This window comes from Zalophus californianus, chromosome X (genome assembly GCF_009762305.2).
Source record: "Zalophus californianus isolate mZalCal1 chromosome X, mZalCal1.pri.v2, whole genome shotgun sequence".
Classification (NCBI taxonomy): Eukaryota; Metazoa; Chordata; class Mammalia; order Carnivora; family Otariidae; genus Zalophus; species Zalophus californianus.
The window spans coordinates 114,267,240-114,286,005 of record NC_045612.1 but is presented as its reverse complement, the minus strand read 5'-3'; the positions used below and the strand labels follow the sequence as shown (position 1 = coordinate 114,286,005).

Sequence of the window (18,766 nt, the reverse complement as noted above, 5' to 3'; positions counted from 1 at the left end):
AGCTAGAGCATCAGCTTTCTCCACCTTCACATAAGCTTCTGAGCCAACAATGATCCAGTGGCCATGTTCCCACTTCAGAGGCAGAGTCATCACAAATCTAACCTGTCACCCTCCGGCAGCTGGAGCTCACCATTTAACCACCGGGCGACGGCTTGCCTCCAAAGTCCATCATTCACGCAAACTGTTCCCTGTTGTTGTCCCATTCCCCCCCCTGCCCCCCGCCCCAGGTAAGTCAGTGCCTAGAGAGACACTCCATTCACCAAACATTGCAAACATTGGCCAAAGACGGCGAGGCCCTGCCCTATGAGGATCTGTCCTTGCTCAACATTCCAGGCCTCCGGGGAATGGCTCTGTGCACACCACTCCTCTCTCGGGCATCTGGCACCATGTACTCCTCCGGTGGTCACCCCATGCGGGGGTAGGGGATACAGGCCTTCCAGAGGGACTCCCTGCTGCTCCAGCCCCCAAACAACAGTTGGCCCAGCTATAAGGAGAGTTGGCACCTCCCCTGCCTTTTTATTTTTTGTGCTATATTCCAGAAGATGTGGGATTTTTCTTTTTATATAAGGCAGAAGAAATCTCTAATTCATAAGGAGCCAGGATAAAATCCTTGAGACCACAAGGCAAAGTTAAGTGCAAGCAGTTTTCTAAATCTCGGCAAGAGAGGATGCTGTCGCACAAAGGCAGCTACGCCCAAAAAAACAACACGAGCCCTAGAAAGAAAACAAGGCACAAGAAAACCAAACTTCCACAGAAAGATAGAGTTGTTCTATTTGGTAAACCGTTCGGTCCACAGACCGACTGCCTCCTGTTAAGATGTTCCCCTTGTCAAGGTCCATGCCCGCTGCTGGAAGGATCTTCCCATCTTTAGATGTGTCACTAGCACATCCGACTGATTTCAGTAACTCACAGCAAGAGCCAATTTAAGCTGGTTTTTCTATTCACACTGCCCTCAAAAGAGACCAAATTCCAATTCCTCTTCAGACTCCGAGACCAGATGTTGCGGCAAATGTTACAGCAAAGTGAACCTAGACAGCGATCCCATGGCACTCCCGGGGGGAGCACAGGACTCCTCAGCTCTTTCTGTGGCTTGGACACACATTGGTTTCAGGTCCATTGCTGCCACCTCCTCCCAGCCAGGGTTTCTGATGGGACAGGCTTTTGCGCCAACACAGGGGACCTTGGAGAACAGAAGGTTCCCGACGAGGCTAGGGGGCAAGTGACAGACTGACAGCAGGGAGGCCCTACTGCATCTGGCAGCCTGAACTGGGCAGCAGTTCCTGCAAATGAGAAGCCACTGCCTTCGTTAGGTAGGTCATTGTCCCATAAGCGCCACTTGGAGCACTGTCATAAAAGAAGTGGCAAATGCCTGTGGCTTGGTCTTTCTCCAGGGTGTCCATGGCTCCGATTGACATCTGCAGCAGGAAAAGAGGCAAAGAATGAACAGAGTTCCCTCTCAGGCCCTGGGATGACCGTATGTGCTGGAAGCCAACAGCCCCCAGAGAAGGGCTCTAAGCCCAAGGGCAGGAGCCCAGAGTGCCCGGGGGTGACACCCAGCCTCTCCTCCGGGTACTACACTGTGCTCCCGCGTGCCCTCATCCGCAGTGCGTTACCGACTCTGTAACGAGAGGACGCTTCCTCCTACCTCAACGCCGGCACTCAAACCTATGCCAAAATGGGAAATGTAAAGATCTTTGGAAACAGACAGACTCAAGTGGCCACTGTGCCATTTTCTAACCAAACGGTCGACAGTTTTCCACCATCTGTGATGACATTTTCTTTGAGAATAGTGTTTCCTACTGGACACAGAATCCTCAGCCTTGACAGAGATACATGCCAGCCAACCTATCTTGCCTCTGTCCCCACCTCAGCTCGGGGGTGACTGGGCGGGACTGGGCACACCCACCTGGTCCTGCAGGAACAGCTGATTGGCCATCTGCACGATCTGGTCCACGTGGATGATGCCCCCGATGCTGTTCATGTTGGTGTCTGAGAGCAGCGTCAGCACCATGATGGCCTCCACCAGCAGCTGCCGGTACTCGGGCTGCGGCACACGGTTCAGCACCGACTCGACGTGGACGGCAAACTTGATCTCCTGGGGGGTCATCTGCCAAAGGGACCGGCGGGGGGGGGGCGGTCAGGAGGGAGCCGAGGACAGCCAGCCCTGATCCCAGCGCTGGCCACGGCACCCATTGGCTCCAGGGCTCAGCCCAAATGCTGCCTCCTTTCTGGCCACATTCTTGATGCCACCAGCCAGAACCTTCTGGAGCGGGAGGCAGACAACTTCGAGGTGTGGGAGGTGGGGGGGGGGGGAGGTTGGAGTTGGCCTTGTCCTAACTTGATTTACCTACCCCACTGGACTGGGACATCCAGGGGACAGGGCCCTTTGTTTATTCCTCTTTCTTCATCACTCCTTGTGGCATATAGCACTGGGTCTTGGGCGGGGTAAAAACTAAGTACTCAGTCTGTGAAAGCATAACTCGGGGAAAGGAAACCAGAAAGATGACTGTTCTCGGCGGAGGGGGCTGGAGGAGGCTGCACGGGGCTCCGGGGCTCCGACGTGTGGGGCATGCAGCTTCCTTCTTCTCTTAATAGTGCCTTAAAGGGCAAAGGTAAAGCTCTTGACAGATATGCAGTTTCTGAGGGGCCAAAGAAAAGGCGATGCTGACAAAGGTGGGAAGCACGCCCTAGAGCACTGGGGGGAGACCCGCAGGAGGTGGGCACTGGCGTTCTCCCGTCATACCTCTCTCGTCGTTGACGACGGGAGCACGTAACCATCGATGGACAGACCGTGGCACTGGAGGCAGAACACACACAGCATGGTTCAGTCAGATTCCAGAACCTTAGTAAATGTGCACACACGTTCGCACACACTCAAGTCCCTCTGCTCTGGAAACCTGCATGAGGGCTGAACACGCCAGACTGCTAGCGTTATTTTTAGAGAGCTTGTTCTCACTGCCCACAGGCTGTGTTTTCGATGGAGCAATTCTAGGGAGGCAGCAGGCATCTTTCAGATTGTGTGCGAACAATGCCCCAGGGAGCTGCTGGGTCCTCCTCTGTGGAAGCTCCGCATTTCACTTGGCAACCAGGCCCTGGCGGCTGTGAGGCCCCCTTTGGTGCCACATAAAGGGAGATTTTCATGGCTCCTGCTGGCGAAGTGATACTTCTGTGCCTTTGCAGGCATCTATTTTTGAGATTACTATAATAAGCACCAATCACAAAAGACTCGAGCACATGCACAGACGTGCACACGCACACCCTTGTATATAAATATCAAGTGCCGGCTCGACACAAAACGCTGCTTTTTCATAATAAAAGTGTCTTGGTGTTGAACTAGGATAAGTCTGGATGGAAGCGTATGATGCCCCAGGAAGAGTGGGGAGGTTTTTCTAGGAAGTTTGTTCTAGTCTAATTCGAATTGGCTGCCTTCTAAATCCCAGGGCCCTGGCGGGCTGAGGACAGGGTAGCGGCAAATGCCCGTGCCTCGTGAGCGGAGGTGGCGAACGGCTCCTGTGGGCTCCGCTACCGTGTGGGGACCAGCTGCTTGAGGACAGGGACCATTCTGACCTCCCCATGCTCAGCGCCATGAAGACCTCAGTCCCCACAAAGCAGACATGCTGAAGCTCCCTCATGGACCAGGGGCCCCGGCCCCAGAAACAAAATGGCTGAAAGGTGCTGTGACTTTGGGAAGGGGCTTGTGGTGTGTGCTCCTTCGGGATGACTTTCCTCTCCTCTCCTATGGTGAAATGAGCTAACAAAAATCGTTAAAAAAAAAAACAAAAAACCAAAACCAGTACTACCCCCTGGTTCTTAATTTGCACTGAAGCTTTTAACTGAGGCAGTCCGTGCCTGGGTATTAGGAAAGAGGAGCTGGGCGGGGGGGGGGGGGGGGGGGGGGGGACCCTGGGGGACACACAAGTGCCCTGGGTGGGGGTGGGGCTCACAGAGCAAAGGGGCGTGGCTTCGCCGCTGCCCCCTCCTTGCTCACGTGCGCAGGCGGACTCTGCTGTGCTCTGGTGTGTGCAGTGCAGGCTGTGGCTTCTGATGACCTCCGTTGATACCGCCACAGCCCTAGGCCGCTGGGAAATGCAGCCCTGTCAGATGGCCACAGGCACAGGGGGCAGCTGGCTAAAGGGAGTGGGTTTGGGGTCCCCATCCTCTAGGTGGAGAGGCAGAGGCGGCCCCAGGTATGTGGGGATTGTGCCTTGGAGCACCTGGGGCCTGACACGGTGCCCTGCAGCCACAGGAGGTGCTCACGTCAAGTTGCTGAATGGTGTAGACACCACACCTGTCCTGTACACGCAGGAAGCTAAGGCCTGGGGCTGCCATTGTAGGTCACCTACGTCACATCCAAAAGTCTCCCCCCCCCCCGCAGTTTTTGTCTATCTTCTGACTTTTCTATGTTCCAGAAATATGTCCAAGGTGGTCCCACACAACTTGGGCTTGCCGCCTGATCTAATCTGCTGTGGTTTCAGCCGGCAGTTCTCAGCCAGGACAATCTGCTGCCTAGGGGACACTTGGCAATGTCTGGAGATATTTTTGATTCTCACAACTAGGGGTGGGCATGGGGGTGCTACTGGCATCTAGTGGGTGGAGGCCAGGGATGTTGCTTAACATCCCACAATACACAGAAGAGCTCCCACAAAGAAAGAATTACCCGGCCCCGAATGTCAGTGGTGCCAAACATCAGAGGTGAAGAAACCCTGCTCTAGGCTGGGGGCTCCCCAAGTTCGGGGGCCGTATCTGCTGGCTCTGCAGCCACACGCTGATACCTGCAGGTGCCACCATGCCTCACAAAGGAATTAAGGGGGTGGTTTGTTTCCCTAGGAGTGTGTGCTCCCAGTGACAAGGCCAGTGAAATGGCGTACAGTGGCCAAGCTTACCTTCTGAAGGATCTTCCACACCTTCTGGTAGAATCCCACAGGGACCCTGTTGATGGCTCCGTCCAGCCTTCTCCTGCGTAGCCACTGGCCCTGGCGCTCCCCCCAGCCAATGTGGTGCCCGCCTGAGTCTGATGATGAAGTGCCAGTGGGCGAGGATGGGGTGCTGGACCTCTGCAAGACAGACCGCGCATGGTCTTTAGAAACCTCAGAGCCGGTACCCCACGGGACTGCTGGCCAGCATGAGGGGATGACTCAGCAAACTCATCAAAACACAGACCACATGCTCAGAAAGAAACATAGTTCCTTGGTTTAACTCTGGCCACTTTTGGAAGCTGGATTAATTCTGTATGGGTTTGGTTACTGATCTCCTTTTGTGTCCTCCTTCCAGCCCTCGAGACGTAGTACAACATCAAAGGACCTTGACCTCACAGGGCAGACCAAGCAGGGGAGAGTGTGGCCCCTGGGGTCAGGCTGTGACTCCCAAGTCAACACCGCTGCATCCATCCGAACACCAGCTCTGGGCCTCGGCTTCCCCTGTACAACGGGTCACAGGCAGACCTGCTTCGGAGAGCCGTGAGCACTCCCTGAATGAAGATACAAAAAACCTTGAAAGCACGCCTGGCTTGTGGTAAGTGCGCATGGGACACAGCTGTCCCAAGGCCCTCTGGCATTGCTGCAGGAGGGCTGCGAAAGAGCCCCCCAGGCCGATGAATGCCGAAGTGCCCACTCTTCTTGCACCGTGCCCCAGAGGGGCAGGGGTCACCTCCCCGTACTGCAGGTGCCACAGACAACGCAGCACATAAAAATATGGGGGAAGGGGGAGAGGGGTTGCTCTGGAGGGAAAGACAAACAGTAAAGGCTGGGAATCCTTATTTAGTAGTGGGGCCTCCAAGATGACAGTATATCCACCAGTGCCTTTGAATCCCTTTGTTCGCCTGTTCTCAGCACGGGGCTCCATCCTCACCGGGGCTGATGGCGGCCGCCCAGCCAGAACACGGGCTTTGCTGAAGCAGAGGGAGTGCGTCATCTCATTCCCACCTCCTGGCCTGAGGCTGGCCTTACTCTGGCCTTGGAGAGCCAGGTGCTGGGGCAGGGCCCGCCCCCAACTGCAGATGCAGCTCACAGAGGCTCTCTGTGGGGGTCTGGAGCCAGAGGACCTGAAAGCTGAGCTAGCTCCGTGGGGTGGGGGGCGGGGTGGGGGGCGAGGCCATGCCGCACCCCTCCCTGCAGCAGAGCTCACAGGCCTGCTTTCTGCCGGAGGATGGATTCTAACCTGCACGTCTACAGGGCAGTAGAGGGTAACTTTCATCCTTCCACGTTATCTTGTTCCGAACTATCTCATACCTTCATTTCTCAATGCACAACATCAAACTTAAAGGTTTAAAAATGAAATCCAAATGGTAAGCATGCTAGCAGGGCAGGGGGCAGGAGTTTTCCCTATGTACTCATTTTGACTTCATCGGATCTTATTTTGAAAAGGCTGTTAGGCTGGGTTATTCCATGGGGTTCATTACTGCCATTTAAATACGGCAACAATTAGATACAAATAAAAGTAATTACAGCCACACTCATCAATGACTCAGCTGGTTTTCTCCTTCTAGTTTCAAGAGGAAGATTAAGACTCGCTTCTGCAATTAGAATATTTCCTACTCCTCCACTTGATCTGGGGCCTCAAGCCAAGCCAGGGTGTTGTGAGTATAAGGTGCTCCTCAGCACGTGCAGGCAGTGGCTCACCACCACAGCTCAGAAGAAAGGCACAGAACCAATGCCCCGAAGGTTCCAGAAGCTCCTGGACAAAGCTCAAATCAAGAACTTCTTGGCTTTCCTTCTAGACCCTCTTCATAATGACAGTCACATGAAAACTTAAGCCTGTTCAAAGCTGTGGGAGCTAGGGATGAGGTGGGTGCACGAGAAGGGCAACAAGAGGACTCAGACACCACAAACGAGGAGGCGGTGAGGAGAGCAGTCGGGATGCGTGGTTTACCGCAGACTTGGAGGAATGCGCACTGCTGGACACGGCCTGGCTCACAGAAAACAGCTACAAAACAAAGAGAGTCCACTCAGTCATGTGCAGTGACACCAAAGGACGCAAGCAGGGAGGAGGAACACAGAACAGCATCGAAAACCCCCGCGGCAAGAAGGTGCAGAGGCGGCGGGCAGGCAGAACTTCTCACTCACCGTCCAGGCAAAGAGCCCCAGACGCCAGCCAGCGCAGAGCTCGGGGCTCCGTGCCACGGCGGACCTGGGAACTGCTCTTTCTCGGGAGTATGAAACATTACCCATTCTAGTCCTATGTGGATCTGTCTCATCAAGTTCGGACACTGTTTTCTAAAGTCCTAGCCACAAAATGCTCATCTTTTATGTTAAGAGTTGTGAAAATCTGTAGAGATCAATAAAATACCTACCCATAACCAGCATTTAGCGTCTGGGCCCCTACTGGCATTAGATAGATATTTATTAAATGAACAAGTAAGAGAAGGCTGATGACCTTTGGCCAAACAAGTATTTCCTCATCTAAAAATCTATAATGTATCCTTAACTGGCATGGGGATAGTGCCTGAGCACAAACTGTGCACCCGTGGTGTTCTTGCAAAAAAAGAGTCGAAATTTAAAATGCCAAGGCATCTATAAAATTTGGGAGAGAGAATAATATATTTCCTTGATGTAAGTGGCCAAGTATAAAACTTGTACTGGCTGAATCTAAACCTAGCAAAGAAGATCATTTTGTCCCCATAATATACAAGGACAGTATTAAATGGAGGCAGAAGGAACCACCCATATTCACCCACAGTGAGCCACGATCGGGGTATGGTGCCACCGAGTGGCTAGCAAAGGAAGATGTTTGGAAAGTTGGTTCCTGACTTGGAAAGAGCCTAAGCTAGCTGCAGGGACAGCATAGAGAATCGATATGTCACTCTACAACTCCTCTACGCCTGCTCAGTCACAGGGCTTCCAACTTCCCGGAGTGCTCAGGAAGAAGCGGGTCCTGAAGGTACTGGGAAAGAACAGTATCCTTACACTGCTTTCCCTCCAGGGTTAAAGTCCACACACACACCCCACACACACCCCACACACCACACACACCCCACACACACCCCACACGCACACGCCACACACAACCACCCCCCCCCACACACACACACACCCGGCAATGTGAGGACAGGAATAGCAGTATTCTTTCTATTCATCTAATCAATGACCACGTTTTACTTTCCCCTACTTACTTCCCTTTTTTTGCATAGAAACTCCTGGCAAGGCAGACCCCAGAACCACCTCTCTCACAAATCATCCTCTAAAACCCAAAAGCTTGATAAATGGATTTTTTAAAGGTGCGTGAAAGGCCGTCTCTCCTGCTCTGCCTGCCCGCCACAGGCGAGGAGTCACCTCCACCCAAGCGGATTTGATGGGCAAAATCACTCCCTGGGCCCTCAGTCTCCGTATTCGCAGCCTTGCTCTCCACATTCAAGCCAGAAAGAACACGAAACACACACGTGAAAGACGGAAAAAGACAATGTTTCACCTGGTCATCAGCACTAAATCGCCTAGTCATCTGAAAGTAAAAATACATCAGGACATAAAAGCCAGTTTCAAATCAAGGATGCCCTACTTCTATCACCCTCTGGAAAATCCAGGGAAGTATTGGCCCAACTGCTGGGTGTGACCCACAAGCGCCTCAGGGACTCAATCTACTGAGTCATCATTTGAAATGGAGAAGAGAATCTCAGTTCATTTCTCACTGGGGTCATGATCAGAAGGAAGCTCTGCTTCCTCCTACAGATCAGTCAAGTCCTAGCCCCGTCCCCAGCACACGAGGACTCCGAAGAGCTGCGGCCTTGCGGTCCTGGGGGGGTCACTTCAGAAGGAATGTACCATGAAGTAAAAAGTGAACCAAGAAGGGAGACACCCATGGATGGTGGCAAACACAGGTATCATGAGCATTCTATTCTATTTCTACCTCCTTCTTGCTATGTCATCTGAAGGACACATTTCATGGTGAGATGATTCAGTTACATCTTGCACGACTCTACTTTTGGAATAGCTGTGGCCCACCACCGAGAAAGTGTGGTTCTCGGCAATAGAGACAAACATGGGTAAGGGTGTTTTCCGGAATGTTCACAGAAATCTTAGATATCTGGGTAGAGTGTGTTAGATTTCAGGACAGCAGGGATCTCACATCCTATACAAAGAGCACCCTGCAGGCCCTGGGTTTCTAGCACTTTCTGAGGTGAGCCCAGGCATGAAAACCACTTCTTTCCTGGCACTGCCACCAAGAGTCCTGTCTTACCTGTTTCATCTCGCTCCTCAGCCTGTTAATGCCACTCCTCTCGGTTTTGGTGACTCCAGTGTGTCCCACTTCGTGGATGGAGATGGCAGGGCTGGATGTGGAGGAATGTATAGGTCGCACTGGAGGGGAAACATAAACGTGGTTCTTAGAAACTACTAGCATCCGCCCTGAGGGAGGAATACGTGCCCTGTGCTTATTTTTAGCCACATCTCTCTCTCCCACTCGCTGAGAAACTCCAGTAGAAGACAGCCTCTTCTGCCCTGGCCAGCGCGCTGTTTCCAGCCCCTGGACCGGTACCTGCTACACAGCACAGGCTCCCCAGGTACCGGAGGGAATGGATGAAGGAGTGAACATCACTTAAGCAGCATGCAAAAAAACCAGAGTGGCCATAAAACCTTTAATGAATCGGTTGTTTTTTAAAAAATAATTTCTTCTCCAAAAGCACACCTTCCTTGTAGAAAATTGAGACCACCCCACTAAGGGATCTTGGGGCTGGAGAGGATGTCCAGGGAGAACAAGCCGACTAAGGGCTGCAGGCGGAGGAGACCCCCCTGCCGGCACACGACGGGCCGGGGCCTCCGTCACCTCACTTTCAACCTGCTGTGGCAGCCTCTGGACTGGGGCGTCTGCGCCCCGCCCCTCCCCGCGAACCACTTCTCTGTGCTTGCATCACAGCAGTCATTCTGAAAGGCAAGTGTGATCATGTCACTACACACTCGGAGTCCTTCCAGGCCTAGCTCTGTCTTCAGGATGAAGCCCTCTGGACTTGAGTCCCACCTGCCCCCAACTTCCACCACCCTGCCCAACCCCCCCCCCCCCACCTCTGCACTCCTGGCCAGCTACATGGGGCTAGGCATTTGCCCAGGCTGCTCCCGCCCATCCCACCCACTCCCCTCTGCCAGGCCCTCCCTCTCCTCTGAAGACCCAGCTCGAAGATCACTTCCTCAGAGCAGCTTCCCCTGAGTGCCCAGCCTTCCCACCCAGCCCCCCACCCCCACCCCGAAGCCACAGAGGGAAGGGCGCTGCCTAGGACAGTGGAGATGACTAAGGAGCCCACAGACACCGACATTAGAAGGACAGCAGTGAAGGAAGGACACCAGGAAGGTAGAAAAGAGAAGCCAGAAGCTACAGTAGGGCCTGTATAGGGTGGGCAGTAGGTGGAAATATCTCAGACATCTCGGGATTTAATCAAAATTCTAAGACTATTTGAGTTTCCTAACATAAAAATTGAACAATGACAGAAGACAATTAACAAATGATGTTATATGTAAAAAGATGGCAATTAGCCTTACTTGCAATTAGACATATTTATAGCTTTCAAGTGACATTACTCTGTTCTCAATTTTGTAAGCATCTGTAGCTTTAGATCTAATAACAAATTTTTAGTAATTATCTGTGTCAAACCACATATATTATTTTGATGAGCAGGAACACATAAAATATTTATTTTGCAAATTTACATTTCAAGGACTGTGCATTTGAATAGAACTGAAAATTACTTTTGGAAAAGGATCTTAAGCACTCCTTCAGGAAAGGAGAAAAGCGACCAAACCACATCTGATTGCATGATGCCATCTTTGTTTGCTGGCTGGTGCGCACTCTGGGGAAAAAATATGAAGTACCCAATGTCCTTCTTATTAAATAAAAAGAATGACAGCCCACACGGCATTTCTTTGGCTTGATGAAATAAATTTGCCAATGTGTCTGCAAATCATTTCGCTTTATTATGAGGGGGAGAAATGATAATTGCTTCAATTATAATTAGGGAGCATTTGAGAACAGAATTCCACCAGGACTCAGGCGATTATACTTCCTAGCACAGCAAACTAAGTTCTGGTACAGATCAAAACTGAGTGAGCAAGCTGGAGCGAAGCAAACTCAGCAAGAAAGTGCCGTGAGGATGTAGAGCACTCTGCTCCCCTGAAGATTATCAGGGGTCTGCTTGCGAGTGCTTCTAGCCAAACCAAAGGCGGGGTCCACTCCAGAAGACTGGAAAACACAACCCTCTCATCCCACCCCCTGGTCACGTGGCCCCCTCCTCACAAGTGTGCACAAGTTACGGCGGGAGGAGGGGGGTGGTGGGCCGGGGCACAGAAGGGCGCGCACGCACACGTGACAACAGCACTATCAGCAGGCCTACGCGGGGTCACAGAGGCCGAAAAGCTGAAATCGTGAACCTAGGACTGTCCATCCCCATAAAGTCGGAACCTGCCCCTCGTGGATTCTGTCCACAACTGCAGTGCCGGGAAACCCTGGGCCCGCCAGTCCAGCCCCCCTCTGGCCGCCCCCAATGTGAACAGAACATTTACTTACTGCTTTTCTCGACGCCAAACTCTTTCCCACTCAGAATATGGTGCAGGAGGCTTTTCATGTCGAAAGGGCTAAGGTTCATCAAACTTTCGGAAGCTTCTTCTCCTACAAATACATACTTTTTAAGTGTCTCTGACACAGGGCTGGTGGCACATAGAGTCAGGTGGGCCTCGGGGAGGTGGTGACAAAGGCCATTGTGACAGGTCTCCCTGCTCAGGATGACCGCACTACTGTTTCAGGGCTGAACTGTGCCACTCCTCGGTGGTTCTAAATGCTGTGGTTTAAATACTCGCACATGTAATTTTTCACACTGTGATGATTCCCAGTGTTGGAATGTGTCCCATCGTTGACTTACATATTTAAATGGGTACGATTGCTCCCAGTGGAGGTGTTAGGAAATGGGGGATGACCTCTCACTGCAAGGAGATACCGTAGGAACTTAGCTATCAGGAGCAGGGCACAAGATCCTCGTGCCTCATTCTCCCTGATGTATGAAATTCAGCATCTAAACAAGAGAACCTGCTCAGAAGCCCTGCTTCCAGAATACTTGGGCAGGCTCCCCCTGGGGCAGGATCAGAGGGGTGGGAACCGGCCCCCCCCGCCCCCCGCCCGCCGAGAGTCCACTTGCGTGCCTCGTACCTGAGCAGTTCAGGCTCCGTGCCAGCTCCGTGGCCATCACCTGAATGATCAGTCCGATCCGGAGTCTGAGCATCTCCACGAAAAGGCTGGGCTGCGCCCTGACATACATGGCCAGGTAAACCACAATCTCCTGAGGCAGACACAAGTGGAGACAGCGTTTCAGAGACTGGCTGCGGGTGGCTGCTGGTGGCGGGACCCCTGCCCCTCACCAGCCCCGACCTGTGTGAGGACTGCGATGCTGATGTCCTGCCCGCTGGCTTCATAGATGAGTTTTGTGAGCTCCTCAGGGGGCAGGGGACTGGGAAGAAACATCAAGACACACACACCATGAAAGATACCTAGGAGGGGTGCCTCCTCGCCTCCCCGGAAGAGCCTTATTTTCCTGTGGGAAGCTCCTGAGCGACAGTGTTTTTAGAAAGACCCTCTTCTTGGGGCTCCTGGCTGGCTCAGTCGGTCGAGCACCCGACTCTTGATTTCGGCTCAGGTCATGGTCTCAGGATCGTGGGATCGAGCCCTGCGTCAGGGCCCCTGCTCGGCGCGGAGTCTGCCTGTCCCTCTCCTTCTGCTCTCCCCACCTCCCCTGGCTCATGCTCACTCTTTCCTCAACTAAATAAATTAAATTTAAAAAACAAAAACAAAACGACCCTCTTCGTGAATGGTGGATGGCCCAGATGCCCCCCCCGCCGAGCCCCGCAGTGCCCCAACCAGGTAAGGCCGCCAGGCTGAAGACTTACGCCGAGATGGTCTTCTCCCGCGGTTCCGGCGGCAGGCCCACCGTGAGCTGCTTCTGGTGCGACAGCAGGTCCGTGCAGGCCTACTCACACGGGGAAAAGGGTGAGGGCCACGGGGGGCGGGGAGGGGGGGTTAGCAAAGCCAACAGGGAAGTGTCACCACCAATAAGACCATAAATTTACCTTGACAAACTTTATGACCCACGCTGCCATTTTTTTGAAAATTCATACATAGACCCGACTGAGCAACGCAGGCAGGGTGGGGGCCCTGTGAGCTCTGTGGCCTGGGCCCGGCTCTGCAGGGCCCATGAGGGTATTTAGTGCCCACCCAGCCTAGCAAACCCACCGCACCCCCAGCTATTCCACAAGGGAGACGAGCTGTCATGAGTCCTAAGATGCCAGTGTTAAGGGTTAATGACCACATTACAGTCTTAAGTTGCCAGTTTCCCCATTACTCACAACAGACACCATCACCTTTACCATAACACTGCAACCTACTGTCTTAGAAAGCAGTTCTGGATTTTGCAGCGCCTCGGGGTTAAAACGTTAATCATGATTGTACTGCAGATGTGCAGAAATAAGAACACCCTGTTTAAGGGTGCCAGGCCACAGAGCATTTTCATTTTATTTCTTGGTAAACCTTTTTCTGCAGCTAAAAAGGAACAAGACTAATCAACTTGAATTTCATCTCCTTTGCTTGCCCTCCAAGAGCAGTGAGAGGTCAGTGAGGAGGGCCTGTTGCATCCGCGTATTCGATAACTGGTTTTCTCTACACACAGAAGGTGCTTGCCTCCAGCTTTAGAACAGAAAGAGGGCACGGGGCTGGAAAGAACAAATGGACGGCCCGAGTGCGCTTGCTCTGACCTCTGCCAGGACCTCCACTTTCTTCCTGAGCAGGCCAGAGATGTAGCGGATCAAACCCCACTCCTGGTTCAAGCCAGCTTTCCTGTAGAGCTCGCTGAGGAGGTTGTGAACCGTGACCCCATGCTGTCCGGAGAGATTTGTGTCCCAGCTGGGGCCCCTGTCAAGAGATAGAAAACCCCAGAAGTATGACCTGGAATGCTTACAGGCCAGATTGTCTTGCAGCAGAGCTCACTTGGCAGGGAGGGAAGTGAATCACCGCACATTCTGCCAAGTTCTGGGGGCCCTCCCGGTGCCTCCGAGTCTAACCAAGAGGGTTCCATCTTACCAAAGCATCCCTTCTATTTGAAACAGAAGCCTAACATCAGGAAGCAGTGAGATCCTGGCCTCACTCAGCCTTCTCGTCCCAGGAGGCCAGCACTAGTAGGCAGAGAAGGGGATAAAAGTCTGTTCATGGTGACCCTGGATAATTTGGGTGAATCATGGCCTGGTTTGCTGGAAGGCCAAGAAAACTAGAACAAAGAGTCAAGGAGAACAGAGCAAGCTTGAGCTAGCGAAGGCCATAAACTTACTTTATTACATACAGAATGTACAGAATGTCCGCTTGGTCCTGTAGGTTCGCACAATCTTTCAGCTGCTCCACCAGCTTCTCACAGTCCACGTCACCCTGGTCATCTCTGGGCCACTGGAAGTCCTCTTCGGGCGCCTGGCCATACAAAAGCCAAAAAGCAGGGGAGAGGGGCTGAGCGTGTGAACTCCTAGAAGACCGGGAAGTAACACGGGGTCTTGGAAGTCTGTCACTGCTGGGTTCCAGGCTTTCAGGGACTCTCCTGCAGCTTTTTATTTATAGGTTTTACTCTTCCTGATCAGTGAATCACTGTGTTACTCGATGTTTGCAAGAGATCAGGCTGAACAGGTTAAAATATGCATAAGTGTTATTTATGCAAAGTTGAAAAACAGGTGAAAACGAATTCCTGGTATTAGAATTCAGGGCTAGTGGTTCCCACCAGAGTGGAGGGGAAGGGAGGAGGCCACTGGGAGAGCACAAAGGGTGGTCCCCAACACCAGGTGGTCCCCAACACCGGTCTTCTGCTTCCACCTGGTCCGCCTTTCTCTAGCTTGTATTGCAATAAAATATCTTTTTGAAAGCAAAACAAACACAAAAAGCATATAAGTTTTAAATGACCTAAAATTGAGGTTAGGTTAAAAGACTCTCCAGTAGACACTGAATCTTTCTATTCATGTGGGATAAAATCAAGGGAGACTTCTAGATAAAACAAATTATGGGAACCGGTGGAGAACACCCTGAGATTTTATTCTCCTTAGGGATCTTTTTCTCATTTTGTACCCTGCTCTGCAAATGGCCCAGCCTTGGCTGGCTGGCAATCTACCCAGCCTGGTAGTGAGCTAGCTTATTTCCTCTAGTGTGACAGATTCCGATGCATTGTGGATATGGACACAAGGCACACTGCAGACAACTAAGTGTGTGGGTTCCCAATGAAACCCAGAACTTCCAATCCCCAAAGTCCTAGACATCAAAAAATATGCTCTTTCAAGTTCAACCGTGTAAAAGAGTTCTTAGGACTACACCAGCACTGAAAAACATTACACTTAAAAAAAAAAAAAAAAAAAGTGATTCTAAATACCTTTTTTAGGAGTGGCTGAGGAGAATCAACAAGATTTAGTGATTTACGGTGGGCACTCAGAACTTTAGTTGGCAAAGTCATGGGAACAACTGGAAAACAAAAGAATAAAGAAAGCCCTTCTGAGGAGAAGGGAGGATAGGATACTTCTTTTGAGAGCTGCGGCGGCTACCCCTCACCGAGTACAAACCAGCTGAAGGAACGCTCACCTCCCCAAATTAATATCAGCAAGAATGTACCGTGTAGCCACGTCATGTGCTAAGTCTGGGAACAAGAACTGAGCAGGACACGGATCTTGCTTTAAGGGGCTGAATTTTCCTTTTCCCTCCTGGAATTCCGGGGAAATGACATAGCATCTGAGGACTGAAAGGAGCCTTAGAAATGACTGAGGCCGACCTTTGTCTTTCAGCCGAGGAGACTGAGAACCAGGGAAGGAAGAGCACGTGAGCAAGGCCACTGGCCTCCTCATAATTAAGGCATCCAGCTCCCGGGAGGCCGGTGTGCATTTCACTTTGCCAGTGCCCTGTGTTGGAGCTTCTGGCGTTTCACCACCTTTGGATACTATCATTATCAGTACTTACTCATCAAATCATCTGGGTCTTCCAGGCTAGATCATATTATCTTGGGAAAATAGGGGGCTTTCCAAATAGAGATGAGGCATATTTAAAAGGCATTTATAGACCTCCAGGTTACACTAGTAAAGGACACACACATTTTACTTCCTCTCAAACCCCCACTAACATGGCAGAAAATAATTTTTTTTAATTTTTAAAAAAATTTTTTAAAGATTTTATTCATTTATTTATTTGAGAGAGAGAGAGGTAGCAAGAGAGAGCACGAGTGGGAGGGAGGAGCAGGCTTCCTGCTGAGCAGGGGCTCGATCCCAGGACCCCGGGATCATGACCTGAGCCCAAGGCACACACTCAACAGACTGAGCCACCCAGGTGCCCCTAATTTTTTTTTTAAGACAAATCCTCAAGAATAGGGAAAGGCGGGAGAGAAGACAGTAGTGGTGACATTTTGGAAGCGGGAAAGCTGATGAAGGAAAGAGAATGGACTGAGCAGACACAAGGCAACCAAACCCCAAGTCTAAAGTGGGAACAACCAACAGCCAGTCAGGTTTAGATCAGAGAATCCTTAGAAGGTTCAGGAGCTTGCTGCACCATACACCTTGAGAATTGGGGGGTCTGGAAGGGGTATCCAGAAATAAGACTGGAGAGAAGCTGCGTAAGAAGCAGTGAGCTCCCTAGATACCTTCCTCCAATCCATACAGCTCGGCAACTGCCTTCCTCACCTGAACAGAAGACTAGAGGGCACTTTGAAGGGGTAAAAGCAGGAGGCAGGGCATGTGGCATGCCTAAAGGACTGGGCACAGTCCTCAGGTGGAATAAGCGACCAAACAGCTCCATGCAACCAGACCCTGACCTGTCAAAAAGGAGGATCACAAAAGAGACTGTAGACTATCTCCGGGAAATCTACCCAGCCTATACCCATTATTCCCCCAGGGCCCACACCTCCACACTGAGAGACTGGCATGCGCGAGCCGACAACCAAGGAACACCCGGCATTTGAGGAAAGACTAACGTGGAAGATCGAAACCCAAACAGGAAACGTTGACTTGGAGGACCTGGAAACCATTTAGGGAAAAGAAAATGTAAAAACCAAACCAAAAAGCCCTGCTGTTAATATTCTTAGAGTAGTAAGAAATTGAATTGCATGCACAAAACAAGAATGGATGCAATTCAGGGAACAAAGATTGAAAACATAATAGCCAAAGTACAAAAACTCAACCCAGGGGTTGGAACAAAAAGTTGAAGCAATAGCCCTCAGAACAGAGCAAAAGACAGAGAAATGGAAGACTGAAGAGAAACTATAAAGCCTTCTCCAGGAGGTCAACATTGGAATCCGAGAGTACCAGCAAGAGAGAACAGAGTAAACGTAGGGAAGGAAATGAGTCAAGAAATTTTTCAGAGAAACTTTACAGGACTGAAAAACATAAATTTCCAGGTTGAAAGGGTGCACTGAGCCTCCACACAGTGGATGAAAATAGACCCTGATTCAGGCACATCACTGAAGTTTCACAACCTGGAAGCAGAGGAGATCCTAAAAAAATTTCAAAGAGAAAAAGTTTATAGTGAAGGATCAAACATCAGAATGGGTTTAGATTTCTCAACAGCAACACTGATAACAAAAGGACAGTGAAGCAGTGCTTTCAAAATCCTGATGAAAAATTCATTTTCAATCTAGAATTCTATACCCAAACTCTCCAATGGTTATACAGAAAATTTGTAGGTGTTTTCAGACTCGCAAGGTCTTGACAATTCTCCCTGCCATGTACTGTTTCTCAGGAAACTGCTGGATGTCTTGACCAAAATAAGAGAGTAAGCTAAGAAACAGGAAAAGTAGAGACACAGAAAACAGGAGAGCCAACCCAGGAGACAGGAAGTCTCCAGAAACTCTCCAGGATGCTGGTGAGGGAAGATCCCAGGATAAAGTTGACAACCCAGACATGGAGGCAAGCAGGCAAAGGGGCAGTGACCTTGAGAAACAAGCGGGTTGAGGGCTGTCATTGCTGTGCCTGGCCCTCTGCCATGGTACCAGTTTCTTTTTTTTTTAACGCTTTGAAACTGTTCTAGAATGTGTTCCACTAGAGGAAGAAATCAAGGAAGAGGAACATGCCAGATTCAGGAGCCAGGGAGGCCAACTGAAGAGATAAGCAATAGAGATTACAAAGATTAAAGAGAAGTCCCAGGATGCCAGGTATGCAATGGGCCTGGAGAACCATCCGCCAGACAGAGGGAGACTTGTGGAAGCTAAGCAGTACAAATGGCAAACTCATGGATGTGACTGACCTTGTGGAAATTTGTATTGTGGGCCACTGGGAAGTTGAGAAAGGAAGCAAAACAAAATGAAAAGATAGAGCAGGCTTTATAAATTTCACAGTATTACTGTCTTTTAAAGTTAACTTTAACTTTAGTATTAGCTTTAGAAAAACAAAAAGATAGTACAATCACAGTATACTATAATGCTCAGTTGAGAATAATATTTGCATATATACGATAACATAAAGAGCGAATAGTGATTTAACTACACTTTAATACAACGACATCACTAGGTTATGGGAAGCGAAGTAGAGGAGTGGTGATTTAGGACAGCTGAATCCTCATCCACGTAAGAGAAGGCCAACAGATACTGAATCAAGTCGACGCATCAAAAGACGGCAAGATACACACATTGTTTTAGAAAAGCAGAGATATGTAAATGCCAGTTGAAAGCGGTTGCCCCTCTGCAGAAGGACTGGGTCATTGGGGAGGGGAGGGTGGAGGCAGGAAACCTCTGCATTTTGCTGTCTTCTAGAATTCTCTGACTTTTAAATTATGCTCATGCATTACTCTGAGAAGTTATTTTAACAGG

The 18,766-nt window shown here is 50.7% G+C and overlaps 1 protein-coding gene across 7 annotated transcripts in view; it reads right to left on the bottom strand.

Annotated features, from left to right (window-relative positions):
* Positions 1-510: 510 nt before the first annotated feature.
* PHKA2 (phosphorylase kinase regulatory subunit alpha 2) overlaps positions 511-18,766 on the bottom strand; it is a 74,198-nt gene continuing 55,942 nt past the window's right edge. For 4 of the 7 annotated variants that reach the window (XM_027607776.1, XM_027607779.2, XM_027607782.2 and 1 more), the window contains 14 exons: positions 15,356-15,444; positions 14,282-14,415; positions 13,713-13,869; positions 12,852-12,931; positions 12,337-12,415; positions 12,118-12,247; positions 11,482-11,583; positions 9,169-9,287; positions 8,404-8,433; positions 6,868-6,921; positions 4,884-5,054; positions 2,744-2,797; positions 1,907-2,107; positions 511-1,415 (listed from right to left, as the gene is read on the bottom strand). In XM_027607776.1, the coding sequence (XP_027463577.1) occupies positions 1,245-1,415; positions 1,907-2,107; positions 2,744-2,797; positions 4,884-5,054; positions 6,868-6,921; positions 8,404-8,433; positions 9,169-9,287; positions 11,482-11,583; positions 12,118-12,247; positions 12,337-12,415; positions 12,852-12,931; positions 13,713-13,869; positions 14,282-14,415; positions 15,356-15,444 (1,571 nt within the window). In that variant the 3' untranslated portion in view covers positions 511-1,244. The remainder of the gene's footprint in view (positions 1,416-1,906; positions 2,108-2,743; positions 2,798-4,883; positions 5,055-6,867; positions 6,922-8,403; positions 8,434-9,168; positions 9,288-11,481; positions 11,584-12,117; positions 12,248-12,336; positions 12,416-12,851; positions 12,932-13,712; positions 13,870-14,281; positions 14,416-15,355; positions 15,445-18,766) is intronic. The other 3 variants (XM_027607777.2, XM_027607778.2, XM_027607781.2) reach the window with 3 other exon arrangements.